General features: G+C 42.2%; 1 protein-coding gene across 1 annotated transcript in view; it reads right to left on the minus strand.

Moving 5' to 3' along the window:
- Positions 1-21,904, minus strand: part of LOC118323807 (ERC protein 2-like) — a 150,077-nt gene that overhangs the window by 117,328 nt on the left and 10,845 nt on the right. Inside the window, exons 4-5 of the mRNA XM_035655836.1 lie at positions 15,359-15,514; positions 12,484-12,651 (exon numbers count right to left, since the gene is read on the minus strand). Coding sequence (XP_035511729.1) covers positions 12,484-12,651; positions 15,359-15,514 — 324 coding nt within the window. The remainder of the gene's footprint in view (positions 1-12,483; positions 12,652-15,358; positions 15,515-21,904) is intronic.

Below are 21,904 nucleotides of genomic sequence, written 5' to 3' on the forward strand. Positions count from 1 at the left end.
GGTGGTGGAAAGCAACTCTGTACATTTACTAGCCTTAAAGTACTTTGCCTTAAAGTACAATTCTGTGATGCTTGTACTTTACTTGACTAGGTCCATTTCATGCTTCATATTATACTCCACTAGAGTTCAGAGAAAAATAACATTTTCCTCTACTTAATTATAGTTACTTATATATCATATTGACAGTTTAACAACCTTTACCGAGCACATAAAATATGATACACTGTTATAATGTAAATAAAGAATAACTAGCAGTATATAGTATAGCCTATAACAGTATATAGCTCTGACATTGTAATGCTTCCTACAGTTTTAGAAAACATTTTAGGGAAAAGGCGTATTCCCTTTCTCTCCAAGAGTTATATGTTAACATATATACAGGGAGGCAACTAGCTTAATTTAGCATCGAGACTGGAGGCAGGTGGAACAGCTGCATGGTTCTCTCCATAATTCAGAATTACACCTTCCGGCATCTCTAAAGTGGACTAATTCATACTATTAATATTAAGATTCAACATTTATGCTAGCAATTTAATAGATAAGTATGCATGTATACTTTAAGAAAATAATAATGCATGACTTGAATGGAGTATGTGTACATTGTGATATTGCTACACCACTTATTGGGAGTATTTCAGTAACTAAAGAGTAACAAACCGCGGTAAGAAAAAACAATGTGGCACTGATGACAACAGAAATGGAGATTAACATAACAAACATACTGAGGACATAATTGAGAGGTGCAGCCATAGTTAGTTCCTAACTGCCTGTTTGTGTGTGTGTGTAAAATGAGAGTGCATTATGCAGGCTGCAGATGCACAGAGAGCTCTTCTCAAGCAGTAGCATTACAAGCAGGCCAGGACCCCCAGGTGTAAGATGGTGAAGTATTTCTCATATTGCTCCTCTGGCAGACAACCAGAGTCTAATACTGAGCCCTGCTCTGTCCTCCCCACTCCACACTGGCACACATAAACACACACACACTAGTGACACCACTAATCCTTTGTACGTACAGTATGTGCATGAACATCATCCTGCACTGATATCCCGTGTGCCGCTACATGAGTGTGTGTGTGTGTGTGTCTGTGCGTGTTTGCCATTGTGTGTATGAGACAGAAAAAGGGGGAAAGAGAGACCCCCTCCTCTCCAACCCCACCTGGCAAGGAGCAATTTAGCAAGAATGTAGCAGAGAGGGCTAACAGGAAATCCCTGCTGTCTCACCTGCGCTGGCCCACTAAGCTGTGATAGTACTACTGTACAGACGCCCTGCTAATACCCTCTTAAAGCACTCACCCCTGCCAGGCACAGTAGACGAAAAACAAGGAGAGAAAGATGGACAGATGAGGAGGGAGGGATAAAAGGGTGGAGGGGAGTAGAGAGTGAAAGAAGGTGGATAGAGATCATGGGAATTCTTAACATATTATTGGGCGTGAGTGTATTAACACCACTGACATGCTGCTCCTCCACTAGCTGAAACTGCTATTCCATCAGCAGATCTGTAACAGGAAATACTGTATGACTTTATCAGCTGGCACACATGCTGAGATGAAAGACAGCTAACAAGTCAAGGTGATTAATTTCTCTCTTCTTCAATTTCCTCTCCAATTTTCCTTTCCCTGTAGTCCCGTTCTCCTCGATGTCGTCTTCCAACAACACCTCCCTCGCTCACACAGCCACTACTACCTCTCTTTCAACACTCCATCCCTCTAGCCATGCTCCAAACTCTCCAGGAGTTTTCCTATTGCCGTTTAAAAGGTACGGGTCCTGTGGCGAGACAAAGTGACATGTCTGTAGGAGAAATCCCTCAAGTCCTGAAGCCAGGTTTGTGCATTTCTGTGTGGCTTTTTGTATTTCCATGTGAGTGATAACGCAGCAGTAGAACTTCTCCGGTCTTCAGGACAACTGGGTTACTCATTGTGCCTGTGCAATTGGACACTTGGGGCTAGATTCTGTTTTGTTATCGCAGCATTTTTTTTGTTTAGTTTATGAAAGAAGGAGAAAGAACAATGAGGTAAAGAAGTATAGGGGCCCACTGCTGTCCAGTCTGGCCCAGTTCAAATCCAAAGGGGACATTGGAGATTGCATTCAAGTGTTGCTCAGATAAGATGAATTAAAAACACATCTATACTGTATCACCCCATCTTCCCCGAAAACCCCATTTAAGCTTTCCAGCACTTCACTCAGCACCATATCATTTAAAAAAATGACCTTGATATGTTTTCAAGAGTCTGCGGTTGCAAAACTATTAAGTCTTTGGAATTTCTTTAAACGAATACAGTCACAAACTAGTAACTACTCTGAAGTGTGCATGCACACATGCATATGTATTCAACAGTATTCTGCATGCACACATACATGTACCAGCAATTAAATGTGCAACCTTGCACACATGTGCATAAACACACACTCATTCTCCTTGACTTCCTCTCTCAGGCTTGCAATGACAGCCAAATGTGGATTCTGGACACTGGTTAGCAAAGTAAAACAGAGGCTTAAAGAAAACAGCTTCTCTGTTTGTCCTCACCTCCCTTTTTCCTGCCTCACATTTCATCATAAAAGTTTTTCTGGCAGGAGAATCTGCAAAGGTATCAGGCCCAGCGTCGGCTCTGGGCCGCAATAAACAACACGGGGTCTATATGAGTAGACCACAGTCAAAACGACCGAACCAGAGACGATGGGGAGACCACAGCAGAGGCGTAGGGACGCACCAATACTTGCGTACTCACACACTAACAGTTGCATTCTCCCTCACCCACTTGGGTGTGAGTAGAGTCATAGCTTGACCAGAAAAACATTCCTAATATGATCTCCTATCTCTCGCTCTAGCACTCTCTGACCTTCACACATGCAGACATTCACACACAACCCATGAGCTTTACTCACCCTTTGTGCCAGATGTATAAACGATGTGTACGCAAAAAAAACATGCATTCAGATTTTCCCACACATAAACTGTTATTTATAAAAGGAGAATGTATGGTGAGAATGTGCACAATGATGAAGGGATGTGAAATATAAGGTGAGAGATGTAACCCTATAGTAAAACACTGTTTGTTTAGGTTGTTTGCCAGTTTCATGGATTGTGTTGTTATTTTGCAGTCTACACAGTGTTCAGTAAATTATTTACGAGTGATAAATGTTATCATGCTTTTTATTTACATAGGAGCCATCATCTCCCTGTTAACGATATTTTCATTTGATAATTTCAATATCAGCTCTATAGATGAATCATTAATCATCCATGTGAAGTTTAGTAATGATGACTGAGATGTCACCACGACAATGGTTTACAAGTATATGTGTATGTGTGATGAATTAGTAATATGGGCGCTACAACCGTGCATAATGGTTGCTTATAATGACAGTTGTTACCTTGAATTGTACTTTTTTTTCCTTGCCGTTATTCTCATTGACACAAGTATTGATATGCAAGTTTATAAATCTGATGAAAATAGCGTGTGTATATATTATAAAACATAATACATATTTCTTTGCATGCACAGTCTTGAATCTGAAGAGTTATATCCATCTGGCCCTTTGTGTTTCGTTCAAAGAATAAGTTTAAATGTCACTGTAGCTGACAACACCACCATAAAAGCTGTTAAATCGCAAGAGTGGGTCTGGTGGAGTCTATGTAACGTCTGAACTTGAGTCTGCTGCAGTGCACTACACACAGCTGTGTGACCGATTCACTTTTCTGGCTGTATGACGTCCAGTCAGCCTGTATAAATACAGCAGAGGGCAGCCATTAGACTTCATTTATTTAACGGCCTCTGCTGTGAAATTAATCATCAAAATGTATGAAATAATATTCAACTAATTCATGTTTGTCTAGCATTTAATGTGGCCAAGTCTGGATTGTATCACTAAAAGAAGGAACGCTATTTCAATTCAAGATGATGCTAAGACCACCAGAGTCTTGCATATCAACTGCAATCATAGAAATATCTCTTTTTATTGAAGCATATACATGAAACAGAAACCAAAACACTCTTACATGATGCAGAAGGAAGAGAACGTATGTGGACTGCTGGGTTCAAACAGCCAATTGCTGTTAGCTTTGCTTTCATTCTGACAAATGTCTGTATTATTGCAGACTGATGGGAGGTGAATAGAAAAATTGGCCATTCCAGCTTTTAAAATACATATGTTTACAGTATAAACACAGTTCTGCCTCACACAGACGGTGTACAAGCACCTGACTGTGGGTACTCTCAAAGATGTGAGAAGGAGTGGCGTTAAATGATCCATAGTTTCCTGATGAAGCAATCTAAGCTTTAAATAGATGGCAGGAGGTCACTGTTGAAGGTTGTGAGGTTAGACAGCCAGAAGACCAAAGTGGGATTTTTTTCATATGAGTGCATTCATGCATGATGGCATGTATATGTGTGTGTGTGTGTGTGTGTGTGTGTGTGTGCACGCAAAGGTGCAGGGGCAAGTTGCAAAGTCAAATGGAAGAATGAACCACTTGACAGAGCAACTGTGAACAAGGTCTGAGCTTCCTCAAGACCCTGCACTGATTTTGGGTTCTTTCATTTACACAGATACACACACACCGACACACATACCTAGTGTATGTACAAGCACATGCACGCGCAGATGATTTCCTCTCCACCTGAGCTGGCCACACCAGACATGACAACATTGGGGCTGATCTGTGCGGAAATGAGGGATGTTCCCTGTCGTGGGTGTCATTTCATGTTGTGTCATCAAAGCCAGGGATACGGCAACAGTCAGAGCTCAGGATTTGTATAATGGACAGATCACCTTAGGGCCAGCTCGGGATAATAAGCGGATGTAAACTGCCTCACAGCAGGGGCTGCAAGGTGGAGAGTGGGGCACAGTCTCATTGCATGCTCCGACATCTGCGGATCCAACCGTGGCAACACAGCTGTCTGCCCACAGGCTACAGAGGGAACATGGGAAAGCGCAGATGTAAAAAACAAAAAGACAAGGACTCATACAGGCACTCACACAGAACTCCCAGGATCCACTAACAAAAGGATCTTTGTCAACAGAATGAATGAATGTTTTCTGCCAAAGCATAAAAGTCAATCATGCCATGCTTTTGGTATTGTACCAGAGGTTGGACATATGACAAAAAATGTAGGGGACTCACCCCGCGTACCATCACACTAACCCTCGCTGCGCACAGCTGCCTCAATCCTTCTTTCGCCCTCCATACATCATCATTACCTCCTCCAGCAGATATACACATACACAACACACATGCACATATAAAGGAAGAGACGCTGCAGGCGTTCCCCCTCATTAACACTTGCTCCTTCTTTGATTATTTTTCCTGATCATTTCCAGCACCACATGCCAGTTGCTACATCCTGTTTCCAGGGAATCCATTTCCTGTCAAACCACACTCAACAGTCATTCTGGCAAACATGTGCAGAACTATCACAGGTCTGAAGTGTACAGTAGGTGCCTAAAATCAGCTTAATTTCTGCTTGATCAACAAGTAATAAAAGTTCTACTGGTACCACACCCTCGTGATCTTGAACAGTTGATGAACATATGAGAACTAACATGTTCATTTGAATGTATTTAAATGCAACCCAGATGTTCAGACATTTGATAAATTAACCGTCTCCAATGACAAATGAGCAAACTCTCTCATATGGTGCTGTAGATGTTGTTAAAACCTCCAGAAAATGTCCAGCAAGTGAGCCTTGTGCAGCTGTCCTAACTTCCACTTTTCTATCAGGTAGTGTTAGCTAACTCATTTAATCCATATGGCTGCTCTTTTATTGCTTTTACACAACCATCGAAATGTCAACGGGCAGAACATTGCCCCCTCTCTCTCTTTTATCTCCCGAGTTAGTGTAGTTATAAATATCCCAAAAGGAACATCTTTGATTTTCTCTACAGATGTTACCAACACCTCTAACTCATCTGACTTGAAATTAAGTTTTTGCTTCATATTTTGTAAGTTTCAATGTTTGGTCCATTATTTTTCAATGAGAAAAACCAACAGCTAAAATATTTTTGAGTAAGATGATGTCTAACACCAAACATCAATTATTCTTTATCTTTTAAAGTTTACGTAATTGTCTCAAGGAGCAGCCTTTTTGTACCTGGATCTGCCAATACTAAATGCAAAACAATGTCATGAGAAGTTGAACATCTACTGAACTGTGTAGAAATTGTAGCCTTTTTCATAAATATCCCCAAAGGTAACTAGAATTACCGCCCTGCGGTTGTATGCTTCTGCCAACCAGTAGTTGCTTTTTGTTCCCAAAAAGGAGGAGAGAAGACACTCCTCAACACAGGCCTGCTTCGTCTGATTTAATCTTTCTATTGAGAGATCAACTATTATAAAAGATTGAAGATTTCTTGTGGCACCGCATGTTTGTGTGAGTGTATCTTTGTATGTATGTGTGTGTGTATGTGTGTGTGTGTGTGTGTGTGTGTGTGTGTTTATATGTGTGTATGAAATTAGAGGTTAAGTGGTCTAAGTAAAGCAGGCTGACCGTGAGGAGAGAGGAGGTCAGAACAAAAAGAAAGGAGAGTATTGTCTCTGGCAGTCTCTATCAGCACCTCACTGCCTACTGGTTAACCAGCCGCTGACTGACAGCAGACCAAGCAAAGCCCTCGTTACCCTCTGTTTATGTGAGTTTTTGTTTAGTTTCAAAATGTGCAAAAATAGAAACCGTGAAAAACTGCAGAGAGAGCATACACATACGCGTACTTCCGAAAGACCTTCCTGTGGGATAAATCATCAAACAAAGGAAATGTACCTTAGATGTCCACTAACTTAATGCATCATTTGCACTGAAGTATGTGTGATGCATATTTGCACGACATCACTAATGCGCATGTTTTTATGTGCATATGCATAAGTAGCCGTGTGCACACACTTTTGTTTGTCAGCTCCTTCGGTCGTGCACATATTTACCTCGTTCTCTGTGTAAACCATTAAATATCTCATCCCCATTGTGACCCCTTTAACTCCGCTTTATGGCTTTTCCACATGGCCTCTGAAGAACTCAAGGGGGCTTTATTTTGGACAGTGCCATGTTTGTTCTGGGGGGCCAAGACGCTTTGCTACTCACACTGCATCCCAAACCGCACCACCCCAGGAACCCAGAAGCCTGCTGTTGGGTCTGAGAGTGGTGACCGTGGTCAGTCAAGTTCAGATGAGGTCATTTCATATCTGATCTGCAATGGCCAGAACTCATCACAACAGGCCCAGGGTTTAAATGTGAAGCTGATAATTAGTGGTCAGGAACTTTTTCAATAGCTTGCTGTTGTCCGTAGCCCCACCTATTCATGTGCTTTGTCTTGCAGTGGTTCAAACAGATTGGGGATGAGAATGGACAGAGAAGAAGGAGAATTAGGCTGTCTGAAAGACAGATGGAGGCAGATAGTATGAGGGAAGATAAAATATGGACCGAGGGAGCAAAAGGGAATGAGGCAGAAAGAAAGACAGAGAGTGAGAACACAGCAGGGGGAGAGTGCAGGGCAGAGTGTAGCCAGGTTTAGACCACATCTTTCCTCTGCCTCACTACCTATATGAACCATCAATCAGCAAAGAGAACAAGGAAAGATCAACAAAAATAGTCCATCAGGGACCACAGCACACCGTACCATCGCATCACTCACTGACAAAAGCCCACAGCCTTCCATCCATCAAGCAACTCTATTCTCTCACTTCTCACTTCCTGCTGTTGCTCCATCTATCCCCCGATTCTTTCCCTCTCCTGCTCCAGATTCTTTTTTTTATTTTCCTCTTGTTTTGCCTATTCATCACTGCCCTATGGTTGATGTTAGCAAGTCATTTTTGAGTCATTTATATCTTCTTCAAGTCATTACACCTCAACCTCAAAATCAAAACTCAGTGGAGGTCTTCTGGCAGACACACTGCAAAAGCTGGTGATGAAAGAGAACACAAGATGTTTGAGGTCACATCTGAGAAAGTTAAACTGAAACACCACAGACCGTTCTCTGTAAACACAGACATGTTGCCACATCGCAAAATGAGCATTAAAAGCGTGCTGCTACTAACACGTCTGTTGGCATTTAGTGAGGAACAAATCTCAAATGTTATATTACTGTATTATTTATGTGCCTGATTCAGACTTTGACTTAAGCGCCTTGAACCTGCTTCAGGTCTGGATTTCCCCTGTGTGGCTAAGTGACCACCTGCAAAATGCTCGACTCAAGTGAGGAGAATGTAAATCAAAGCATATTGACCTTCACAATGTGAAAACCTTAACTAATATCTGCCAAAGACATTAAATACAAAGTGATTTGTTGCATCAAAAAAATGAAGGTAATAACTCAGATTAAGGATTTAGAGTAACCGCAAAAGAAGACAGACAGTAATAGGTCACACTGAGAATGCCAAAAATTATTTGTGCTAGGACTTTCTGTATGTCAAGTATTTCCACATGAATCTCTGTAATACCTTTTAACCAGTGAGCCACAGCACACAGGGCCTACTTTTTGCTGAAAGTGAGTAGCAGGATCCAACAGAGAGCAGGAGCAGGAACACAATAGTAATCTCAAAGCACAGCACAACTCACAGCTCCACAGCCAGAATCGTTCTTGTTATTCCATGTATACAGTACACATTCAATACAATTCAATTTGATTTGTATAGCGCCAATTCATAACAGAAGTTATCTCAGGACACTTTTCAAAAAGAGCAGGTCTAGACCGAACTCCTTTTGACAATTTACAGAGACCCAAGAGTACCACCATGAGCAAAGCACTTGGCAACGGGGGCCAAAAAAAAACTGCCTTTTTAACAGGCAGACAACCTAGGACAGACCTTTCGGCTCTAGGTGGGTGGTCATCTGCGTTGACCAGTTGGTGAGAGAGAGAGAGGAGAGAGAGAGAGAGAGAGAGAAGAGAGAGAGAGAGAGAGAGACGAGAGAGAGAGAGGTACAGCAACAAACAGTAGCAAAAAACTACATTAACTAGTAGTGGACCGATGACGATCATCGAAAAAGATGAGTGACGACAGCAGCAACGATGGGGGACAGCGAGCAGCGGCAACAGTAAACTGTAGCAAATAATAATCTTAATAATAACTAATAATAATAACACAATAATATCAGTGATTTTAGCATACGTGCTCTTCGTTGCTAAAATGACAATAACCATGCGCTGCATTAACCATGTGTGATGAGTATGTATACAAAAATTTCACTTATGAAAAAATAAAGTCTCTTTTTGTCATATATATAATATAGTATACACATGCATAAGTTATATGCATTTACTGTGATTTACTGTTATGCAATGGCTTGAGGATGGTTATGTGGCTCTACAACACACCCCACAACACCAACTCACAGTTTTACATTATATATTTATTTGTTATTTTTGTTTACATACTATGCAAACATGGTCCTCTTGAGCCAATAAAACCCAAATCTGAAGGAATGTTACTTGGAATCACAAAATCAGATCAGACGACACTCCAACCAAAAATTCATTTTGCCCATGTACAATAAATCTAACTCAATGTGCACCTTAGCACTTCATCACAGGTAGGGATAGCTGAATCCAATAAGCAGGCCCACATGACTTATAGTTTAATGTTAATATTCAAAACTATCTTCTCAAAGAACTAAAACTAAACAAAGTCAAAGCACATGCAAGCCCCTTTTGCTCTGGGGTTGTGGCCTGGGCCTTTGTCGCTGGCTGGTTAAATATGCAGGAAGGTCTCTGATAGGTTACCTGATCTGCTGGTGTATAGTTACAGCCCTGCATTGTCCTGATCGCGGCATGAAAGACACATACGCATACTGTATTAAAGGGTTACGTTTCCACAGACATGAGCAGCAGGATCACAATGCTGCACACACTCATTATTTTCCACATTTTCCAGTTATCTGGAGACGTATTCAATCACGCCCATTTAGAAGCTGTCCTTAACTTTGACTGACAAATAAATACACTTCCATTTTCTCATTCCCTACTCACAGTGCTTGCTCTGTTTGGGGACCGGTCCCTTTTTAGTCCCATCCTGATGTGAATTGCTTTTAGAGACAAATGTCTGTGAGATGAAGCTGCTCCTCAGGTCTGGGAGACACCAGTCTGTCTCAGGGGGAGTGGACTACTGTACCAATCAGTGCCATTCATCATGAGACCCACCTGGCGCGCACACACAAACACATATATATATGGGGAGGGGTATGATGGGCCAGTAGTCCCAGTAGTGGGAAATCTTGGGCTCTTGAGGAATTTTAAATGAGACGTAGAAACAAACTGCTCAAGGGAGATGAAGTAATAATATGAGTGGAGGGAAGGAATGAGGTGAGAAGGGAGATCTTGTGAGAATGGCTGTGCTTTCGAGCTGAATGATTGACAGACAGTAAAGGAATGCAGGGCCATGGCTGGCTTCAAGCGCACTCAATATCTTTGCTCATCCTCTGGTTTGCCCACTTAGTCCGGGAAACCCTAGCCTTTCCTAAGCGGGGGAAAATGCCACTTCAATAGCAGGAAAAAAACGTCTTGAGACCGGAGATGAGAGTCCACCAATCAGCACTGACAGCGCATGTGTTTGTGTATGTGTGTGTGTGTGTGTTTGAGGTGATCAAGACTGTCGGATCTGATTACAGCCCGCTGCAGTAGCCTATGAGAAATGTAGAAGATAGACTACAGAGCCCAGTGATGTGCCCAGTGTTAGGAGAATTATAGTCAATTATATATAATTCCCCTGTCATGCAGCTACATGTTAATGTACAAACATATATATATCTGTGTTATATTAACAGACACAGATACAAACACACCACCTGACTACTCATGAGCATCATTTTCTTTTCAGCTTTGGCAGAGACACAACAAATCAGCAACAAGAATGCTATGTTTTAATGGCATGATATGACATTTGACTCTTTGGCACTTAAATTGACATCCTGACCTGTATTTGGAGAGAGATATCCTTCAGCTGTGATTTGCATTGTAGCAGTAACGTTGGGTTGCACTCATACCCTTGAATGAATAATGTGTCCACATGTGTTGCCAATTGTTTGGACAGTTTGCATTGGCTGTATGACTGAGGGATGAATGTTGACCAGCCTTAGACATCTATGTTACAGTGCATCATTTCTAATAGTTGCCCTCTACTCAATATAAATACAGGTAGAAAATATTAGCTATGGTGATAGATTTTAGCAAGCCAGATGACTTAATAGCTGACCATAATGTGTCGAAAGTGTGAACAAAAGAGATAAGGAATTTGGGAGATAAATCATAAATTACAGGGGGTGACATGTTTACCAGTCTCGTCACAAAGTTACACCTATGGCAAAAGGACACACATGCACACAAACCCATTTCTTTCCATGCCATTTCAGTAGGACACACAAACAAAAACATCTACACACACAAAACCACCCACTGAAAACTAATTCCTTTAAGTATGATGTATTCAGCTAACTGCGAGGGCCAGAATTCCTTGCACATGTATGGACAATTAGGCCTAATTTTGGCCCAAATTGCTTCCTGTAATGATGAGTGGACATAGTTAACAGGCTGCTCTCAACTGCCTAACACAAAGAGATCTAAAGTATCAGTTCCAAGTCTAGAGAGTGATGGAGAAAAATGCTAAATGCTCTCCGCCTCCGCCCCCCACCCCACACACATACACACCTCCATTGCTCTTCATTCAGCCCGCCTCCATCGCTAACAGCAGTGATAAAATCATTAGAACCACAGCGTTTAGAAACTTCAAAGATGAGGAAGAAAAAGCTGCCAGCTTTCTCCAGCCTTCTGACTGACCCACCCACACATACAAGCCCACTGGTGGACTAAAGGAGCCACACGCATAGACATTTTTTTCCACCCACCTAAATGTCCATTAGAGAAACAGAAACAGAAAGAAACCAAGGCTGAGCAACAGGATTATGTACACGTTTTCTTTTAGATCTCTGATGTTTTGTATCTGAGAACAGATGCATTGTATGGCTTGCACATCTGTGGTTGTGATGACCTCTGTTATCTCATATGTGTTTGTGAATTGTGAATTCTTTTTCAAGATCAGTGCATATTGATTATCGTCCCTGTGAATGTGCCAGTGTTATCCAAACTGCAAATTTTCTCCCTGGACTGCAAAAACCTGTTGTTTTTAAATGAATTAGCAGAACATAAAAGCAAGCAAACAAAGGACTAAAAGCCAAAAAGGATGAGTATAACAGGAAACACAAGAAAAGGGAATCACTTATTAATAACTGTAATACCAAAAGACATACGTACACATGTTAAAACAAACGTAACATATTTCAGCCCTTCCTACTATTATTGTAATAGCGATTAATAGACATCTTCACTTTCAGACAGCCTCATCCATCTGACACTGTGTATTTTTACAAGTGCTTTCCAGGAAGCTGGGTTAGCTCAGTGCATCATGTGTGGAGTGTTTGCATCTATGTGGGTGTATTTGTGTGTGTTTATATGTGTGGATTTCGTAAATCCGTCTGTGTATGTGTGTATGTGTGTGTGTGTGTGTATGCTGACCTCTGTCTGCAGCGTATTGGCGCGTTGCTCCTTAGCGCTGAGCGACTCCTTTAGCACTTCGATGTGTTGCTTGCAGTCTGAGTTCTGATTGGTCAGCGTTTCTAGTTTGGTCTGCAGGGCCTGCATCTCTGACTCCTTCCTGTTCAGCTCCTGCTTCAGCGTCTCTATCTGACAATCACAGAAACACAACCACACATTTGATATGAAAACCTTTTAATCATCATTGAGTGAATTCATATACTTGCAGATAAGAAAAATGAATATTTTTTTTCTCAAGCAAGCACACATGCACATGCACAAACCACATACACAACTCCTGCGCAAACACATCAATCAATCATGGGTTGCTGTTGTATATTACTGCATTTGACCGTTTTCCCCCACACTTTGTTCCCTATGAACAGAACTTTCAAAGCAAACAAGAGTTTTGAAAGCAGACATTCCTTTGAATGCAGAAATAGGCTTAAACATGCTGTTTAATATAGGAGTGGGTAATATGGATTATTAATTAATTAAAAGCATGATAGCTACCTCATAAATTCAAAATCACATGGCAAACAATGTACATTTTTCATTCTACAAACTTTTCTAACTTATTAATAATACAATCCGAAATATTTCTCATTCTGTGACACGTTTAGTTAAAAATACATTTCTGATCATTTATCATTTAGACATGAAACTGCAAACTATAACATCTAAATATGTTTAATGTGTCATGATCTGATTTATTTGGAGGGACGATACATTACTATATTGAATTATCACCCAGCCCTACATTATCTGTCTTCACTCAGGGGAGTCCCAGGCCTACTGTCTGCTCTTTGGACACACCAAGCCAAACAGCCAAAGGGTGACAAATACATGCAGGCAGCTGTCTCAGTTATGGGGACCAATATTACACTCACATAGCTGACAGATTACAGTTTTAAGGAAGGTCATGCGGAACAGGACAGAAAGCCACAGAGGAAATCAAATGCACTAACAGAGGGAGGTTTCTGTGCTGAGGCTAACTATGTGCAGAAGATTGTCATCTGTCTACTGGTGCCAAAAATGCACAAAGCTGATTCGAAAGAGAGATTTCTCTAATTGTGTGAGCAGGGTTCACCTCATAACAGGAGGATTCTGACTGGACCAGAGCTTGGCCAATCAACCCTCACTCACAGAAAGAAAGAGCAGAAGAGAGCAGGGAAGAGGGGGACTGAATAATAGGAGACGTTGGGGGCCAAGTGAGATGGAGTCAAAAAGAGACAGTGTGAGACATGATCGGAGAGGGGAGACTGGAGAGAGGATAGCAAGACAGGGAAAGAAAAAGGGAGTGGACTAAAAATAATATGATAAAGAAAATGAATACAATAAATGAGAGAGGAGAGAGACTAATGAGAGGGGTACTTCTGCTTGTTCTGTGATCCAGGGCTGTTGGGTGGGGAGGAGGAAGTTGGGAGCTTTTCTGATGGAAGACACACATGGAGACATGGCCTGCTCCTACAGTGACACAAAGACAAGAAAGACAGCAAGCCACTAAACTACAGCACACAGCCAGATGGGAAACTTAAGAACCATTTTCCTAGCTGTCTCCTCCACAGACTCCTCAACCACACAGCTGAGGCTTCAGAACGTAACACTCGGTGAAGTTCTGCTACGATTATCTGGATAAATAAATGAACCTGCTCTAATGCCTACTTATCGTACTTGAACAAATGTTCATGTTCTCGGAAGCTACTTCCTCGTGTTTGAGAAAATCAAAGCCAAGAGAGGAAACCAGAGAGGACAGGGATGCTGTCCTCGCTGGTTTCTCTTATCGCCGTCTCACCTCAACACCAGTCGCCACCACTGCTGAAAGACAAGGACCCCAAACACTTCAAGGATATAGAATGAATCTGTGTGCCTGTGCATATCCATGTGCGTGGTGTCTTTCTGTGTAACGCAGAAAGATGAGACATGGGAGAGCGAGCCAGGGCCATCTCTGGGATGCATATCATCCCAGGTCAGTACGGGTGAGGAGAGAGCTCTTTCCTCTGTCGTTGTAAGCTCACATTCATCTGTCAGGGCCCCATTCATAAAAACATCTCTTTTATGATTGCATCAGGAACTTCCCCGATGCAATGACAAATGGGCCCGACAAAGAGCACCATTAATGAACCAAAGAGAAACATTTTCACATGGAGCGCTACTCATGGGCCTCAGCCATCATGGACACTCAGCAAGAAACTCTGTGAAACCCGAAACTGCATTTTTTTTTTTTGACATGGCTCCTGTACATATGCTCATGTGCTTGTTCCAATGTGTGCATGTCAGTTTGTGCACTGCTTGTGTCCCAATGAATAAACCAGTATATGGCCTGGGACAGAGAAATGTTAGTCAGGCCTTTCTAAAGGTCTTCCTGCCAGCTAAAGGTAGGATAGTAAGCAGACACGGTGCACTGTAAGCTGATAGGGCTTGAGTTTGCTCCCACAGAACTGCCAGCAGTCACAGATAGGAGAGCAGCAAAATGCTTGGTCATCACACAGGCAAAGTAGATAAGACACACAAGCATTTCATGGGGAAAAAAAGAAAGAAAAAAGAAAACTCTTTATAGAACCTCTCTGTAAATATGAAATAACAAATATGTTCATAGGCGTAGGAGTTCTTGGTATCCATGCAACACGGGAGGCTGACATAAAGCTGCCAAAAGACAAAGCATACTGTAAAATGCAGTTTAGCTTTAAGATTTCTCCACATATTTGCTTGCTTCTCCATGAGTATGAAATGGTGACATGCAACATGCACATAACAGGTTCTCACACAGTTGTAATTGATTTTTTAAGGCAAACATGCATCACAGTCAGGTCATGCACAGTGAAGTTGTCTCGGGTGACATGCAGAGACATTCTACCTTTGTCTTCATGAATTTAGAATGGCTCTTGTAGACCTCCACCTGCTTGAGCTCATCCTGCCTGTCGTCAGGGTGCAGCAGGCCGCTGGTCTTTAACATCTGGACCTCATCCTCTAAGTCTCTGATGTTCCTCTCCAGAGAAGAGATCTTGGTGTCCTGCACCAGCAACAGTAGGCAGGCAAAGAGTCAGCGAAGATCTGACTTTGTTTATTAGGCTCTGAACTTTAATAGGGCTTACCTGTCTTGCTATTGTTTAGATAACGATCTGTCTACCTATTGATCTATCAATTTATATCTTTATAATGTCATGCAAAAAAGTACAAATACAAGGAGAGAGCAGGTTAACAAAAAAATAATCTTTCACAGAATCTGTTCACATGAACGGTGGGAGAAAGAGCTGTGCAAAGAATGCAAAAAGAGAGCTTAAGGGAGAAGTTCTAACCTTTCTCACCTCCACACAGCTGGCCAATCAGGGAGTAAAGTGAGTGAATGTTGGATTGTTGGTTTTAGGAAGTTAAAGGAATTGTCAGACACAGCCTCTCCAATTGGGACATTGAAAAGGTGTGTGGGGAGGGGGTTTCCGAAGCTATCTGACCATCCGACCATCAGTTCTGATGAAGTGAAGTGATAGCTTAACCCAATGCAATATCTGTCTGGGTTCCTAGGAAAAATATTTAACTAAAACAGCACTAACAGACATTCATATTCACAGAAGCCCTCCTGTACCTGTATCTAGATTAAAACCTATTAATGTGTACCCCTATTTCTGATTGGTAAAACAGGGCAAATATCTAGGCAGACAGTTGTATGCAGCCAGGATGTTTTTTTTCTTTGCTGTATCTATGAGGGAATGGAATGGTCTGTCATGGACAGGTCCTGAGGTTGTTTAGCTGCATGGGTTCAGACATACGTTAAATGCTAAACCTTGGAAGAGACGAGAAAGGTAATTGAATAAATGGAAGCAGATTGCGTGATGCCATCAGCACAAACCACAGGCAACATGTAAGCATCTGACCTCTATTACATCCTCTGACATCAGCCCTGCCTAGCACATGGTGCTGCATATACCATCCTAAGCACACAAACAAACGTTGACCAACCAAACAGGAAGGTACGTATAACACACCGACAGACGCCAAGACATGAAGAGTCTATGAAAGGACGTAGACTTTCAATGTAGACCCAGAAAAAAGTTGAGGTGGGGCATTCAGGCATCTAGGGCAATCCCTTCACCTTACACAAAGCATACAGACTATGCTATTCAATCATTTCCATTGATTCACATTAATTCCATCTGTGGTATAAGCTACACTATATCTTTGATAACTGATTGCTATCTGTTCGAGAAAAACATCAGCCAGAGGAAGAGAAACAAGGCAAACCCAAAGAAAACACAGAGGGTGATATCAAAAACAACATTCAGTACAATAAGAATACATGTAAGAAAAGCTGGGCCTCAAAACCACTGAAACATGAACTACTGTATGTGACGGTGCTGCATTCCAACCCAGGAAGACTTTATGATAGGGATAGGAGGAAAACACCAATTCTGTATATTTGTAGCCCATGTTGAGTTGACAGAAGGATCAAGAGGTGAACACTCATTACTGTACCTGCCAGATAACGTCAGGATCAAAACAGAAAGGGGGGTTGGTGTTCTGCAATCACAAAACGGAAATACACGCCACTTAGAGACAAGCAACCACGCAGACATCGTGGACACTGAAACAAACAGTGATGGACGTTAACACACTCTAACACAGATACATCGATACTCAGCAACATAAACAGAGGAGGGTCTTTAAAAAGCCACAGCGCAGGTAAACATCTCCTCCTCAACATCAACATCACCAAAAGAGGACTGTTCTCCTTCATATGTCTAAACCTTCTGGCAATGTTTGTTTTGCCGTTTCTAATTAATGCAGTCAGATTTAATTGGGCCTCTTTCATGCATTTACAACACTGTGGGCATCCCAGGCTAGCACATGTGCAGTTTGTTAATAGGCAGACAAATCACAAAGTATGTGTGAAAAATAACTGTGGTTTTGCTGTAAAGGAACCACTTTTGGAACAAGCGTTTGCTGAACGAACGCTAAATGTATGTGTGTGTGTGTGTGTGCGTGGGTGGGTGTGCACGCAGACACATGTGGAGTCAACTGCATTTTTCACAGCTCTAACGACTTCAAAGGGCTGAGATGAGAGTGAAAGCTTCCATATGTGACATTTGAAACAAATTGAATAAGTGCTCGACTCGGCATGGGCCAGTAATGGCCTTTACTTGGGCATGGCCGCCATATAGACACGAGGCAACAATAAGACAATGTTTCTTAGACTGTTTGGGCATGTATGTTTGTGTCTGCATTTAGATCCAGATCTACTACTGCTCGCAGTACAGCAGTATTCATCGATAATTAAAGTTTTGTTGGTGTGAAGCTGATATCAGACTAAACCAGGCAACATGCTGCAACTGAAGAACACTACACTGCTCAAGACCCAAGAACACAACATAATACTTTAATTTCTATCATAACACCTACCACAGTTTAAACTAGCTCTTCTCTAATTTGTTTGGCAAACACATTCTCTGCAGCTGGTGTTATAAACAGTAAAAAACAACATAATTTATGAAGCTGAGAACTGATCTATTACAGCAATAGACACTCCCCATGTAGCACATGGATCTCGTTGATCCGCTGTAAATCCTACCTTCATATCAATGACAGTCTGCAGAGCCCTTGTCTTGGCCGGATCAGCCTGGAGCTGGTTCCGGCGATGAAGCTCCTGGGGAGGGACCCGGTAAAAATAAGCCTGGCGGCTCATCATCTTTAGCACTTTCTACCACCCACAGCTCCAGATAAGATACACTGATCAGTCTGACCAGCCCCAGTTTCTATGTATATTTTACCACCTTTTTAATATCTTTTGTTAAATATAGCAACGTTATCCTCTACTGTGCATCCTTACAAATCCTTTTTTTGGAAGAAGAAAAAAAACTTTTCCTATGATCTTGAGACGGTCCCTGATCCTCTCTCGAGGACTTCTTTCTGTCTCTGGCTGCTGGTTCTGGTGTCTATTTTCTCTGCTCTCTCGTCTTCTGTGCTGTTTGTTAGTAGGTAGGAGACATACTCAGCTATAGGTCATATGAATCTGTCTCTATAATTCTCTCAGTCTCTATCTTTCTGTTTCTCACTTGTTATCTCCGTCTCTCTCGCAGATGTCTCTGGCATGCTAAAGCTCTTGCTTAGCAACACTTTCTGCCAGCACATGCGCTACTCTTCTTCTATCAATAATTAATGGTAGCTCTGACCTACAATTCAAGCTAATGGGAACACACACACACACAAACACTCATACCGTCACACAACAAGTTGAGCGTACTTGTTGAACATAAAAACCTGTGAGTATGAGTATTCAAAACAAAGAATATTTTCAACTATACAGAGTCCTGCAATAAATTGAAAGCATTTCAAATTATATAATTAGAATACAAAACTTGAGCTTAGATGCCAAACATCACCTTTACTGCTAAACTTTATTTAACCAGGGGAGTATTGCTTTTGAAAGCAATGTTCTCTTTGTCACAAACTCCCTACTCACACCCACACAGCCACACACATTCACACCCATAAGCCTCCCAGGCCAACCACTGTCTGATCTGCTGACCACCAAGTGGCTCCACTGGAGCCGTTTGGGGTTAGGGGCACCTCTGTTGTGGTAAAGAGGGAGTGGCCCTTGCTATAGGGCACCTCAGTGGTGGCAAGCGCTGCTCTTTGAATCCCAGCCCAGAGGTATCTTTATTGAACCACAGACTTGTGACCCACAGGCTCATCAAAGCTTCGGGCCACCACTTCCAGCTTCACAGAGGGTTAATTGCAGGACTATTGCACTGGATTGCACACTGCTTTAGCGTATGCTGCGCCGAATGGAAACAAAAAAAAGTGATCATAGACACAGCTGCAGGTGACAAAACATAGGCTTCATAACAACCAAATAATTTACTGCAAGGTAGGTGAGAACAGTGAGGACTGCCTGCCACTGCTGCATCATTATGGTATCGACAGCTGCTGGAAAGGGACAAACATGGATTTTCCCTCAATAGAGGTTGTAAAAATGCACATGGAATACCAATTGGGCTAGATAGGATCACAAAAGCACAGACACGCACGCACCCACGCAATGACTAATGCCTAATGTATGTATATGTATATGTATATAATGTAGTAAATGAAGAAGTTTGAATGACACTGAAAACTGCAGTACTATCAACACCAATACTGTAAAAATGACAATCAGTGGGTAATGAAAAGCCAACAAATCAGACAGAAACCACATGGAGATTGTGTATTCATATCAAGGCAGCTCATCAGTCAGTCAGGGGCTGTAAAAGACTAGAAAAGCATGAACAGACAAATAGGGAGAGGCAACAGGTCACCATTATTTCCCATTCTTCCCAGTTCCCCCAGAAATGAGAGGTGACAAGGGCCTTATCCTCTTCAGTTGTGGATAAGGAGGGATTACTGCTGTCAGAGCATGCCTCCCACAGACTGGCATGCCCACTGCTGCCACAATCCTAATCTTCTACTCACCATATGTGTATTAATGTGTCAAAGTGAGGGTATGCTTGTCTTTTTGTCTCCCTGTCCTCATTCAAGTAAATATCCGTCCTGGGGAGAGAGTGTCTGTATTAACTCCTTATCAACAAACGGTTAGAGTACAGTTAGAGTACAATGGGGGAAATTAAGTCATGCAAGAGAGCATGTCATCAAAGACGGTCTTCTCTGCTCCACATGTGTCAGAGGACCGAGCATATGGAATGAATAGGATCAAACGTAACACTATAGCAATAAGTGCCGGCATCCTGAATGAAGGATACGGTCAAAAGGTTCAATTCTAGCCTAAAGGCAATGGTGTCATATGTGCCATGCGCAGACTAGAACATGCACAGATCCTACACACACACACACACACACACACTCACGCGCATACTCGCACACATTCATCAATCACATTCCCATCCCTTCTCCATCAGAGAGAAAAAGAAAACACATTTGCTTGCCACAAATGTTAAAAATGTCCGTCTATCAGCTCAGTGGCTTAAGAGAAGCAGTTTGAAAAGACAAAGGGAATATCAGAGGGAAAGCCTTGCAGAGAAACAGGGAGGGGGTGAGGAGAAGGTTTGAGGGGTGTAATTTTGTCCCGATAAACTTTTCCGCTCAAACATTCTGGGAGATCAACAGAGCGTGGTATGTGGTGCCCGGGGTGTGGTGGGTAGAAGGGAGCATTGGTGTGTGTGTGTGAGTGAGTGTTTGCTGGTGGTATAGTGGTACAGTGGTCTTCTAATGTTAGTTCAGAGGGGCTTCATCAGACGAGGCTGAAAGTATCACCAATCAAAAATTAAATCCTAAAAAGCCCCACCCAGGACAGGTTTTTCACCAATTAACCTAACCACAACAGATAGCATATCGGTCAAGGGAGAAAGAAAGAGAGAGTGGGAAAGACAGACATACACAGACAGAAAGGCAGATGACAAAGGAGCGAGGAGTAGACGTGAAAATGTTGCAGCTGGTGGGCTGGTGGCATGAGAAAGTGAGCAAAAAGAAAAAGCTGGAAAGAGATTACAAAAAAGAGGGATTTGCTGACATGAACTTCCACTTCTCCTCAACATGCTGGCACTGGAGAGTTTTAAAAAGCCTGCTACATTTCTGAAGTTTCGTCAATGTCTGAGAGAGGATGCCAGGGCAGACAGAGAGGGCCTGCCAAAAACAGCAGCAGGACTTCTGAAGCAGTCATACTATAGAAAAACAGGGAAGCCATAAGTACTTTGCCCTTACGTTCTCAACACAAGAGCGACGCTACATTCTCAGTCGTACTGATCCAATACTGAGTGAGATGTCTTCATGTACAGTAGGGGCCCTGACTCTATCCAGTGCCCCTGAGGACCGTAAGAAATCTGCAGTACGATATGTATGAAAGTAGATATGCCATCTCCAAGTTAAAAATCTCACAGAGAGCGTGTGCATGTGTGTGTGCACGCCCTTGGCAGCAGGTCAGGGCTGGGCAGGAACAGACCAGTGGTGCAGCTGTTATTATTGGGTCTACGGGGACCTGGCGGCTGGGGAGAGACGATTAGGCCCAGATTTATGCCTCTCAGCGTGTGTGTGTATGTATGTGTGTGTCATCACACATAACGTAACACGCAGTTAGTGCATGGAGCCACCAAAGTAGTTAAATTCTAATAGAACACTGCCTCTTTGTGGACATTACTAGTACTGCAAATATTATATTTATATTGTATTTGCCAGTAAACATTATATTATGTTTGATAAGAACTCAAACTGCTACTTCTGCTTAATGCATGGCTTCCACGCTATTATAACAAAAGATGCTGATGTTGAACATTTAAGTGTAATCAAGAGCCAAGTGAATAGGCTGACATAGATGTTCCAGTGTTTCTATGCTGGGGTCCGTGCAGCTAGGACAGACTGACAGTTGACAGACTTGAGTAGCAAACACAAGCAAGAAAGCACCACTACACACACACACACA

This window comes from Morone saxatilis, unplaced genomic scaffold, assembly GCF_004916995.1.
Source record: "Morone saxatilis isolate NCDOM2014 unplaced genomic scaffold, NCSU_SB_2.0 Contig15, whole genome shotgun sequence".
In the NCBI taxonomy this organism is placed as follows: Eukaryota; Metazoa; Chordata; class Actinopteri; family Moronidae; genus Morone; species Morone saxatilis.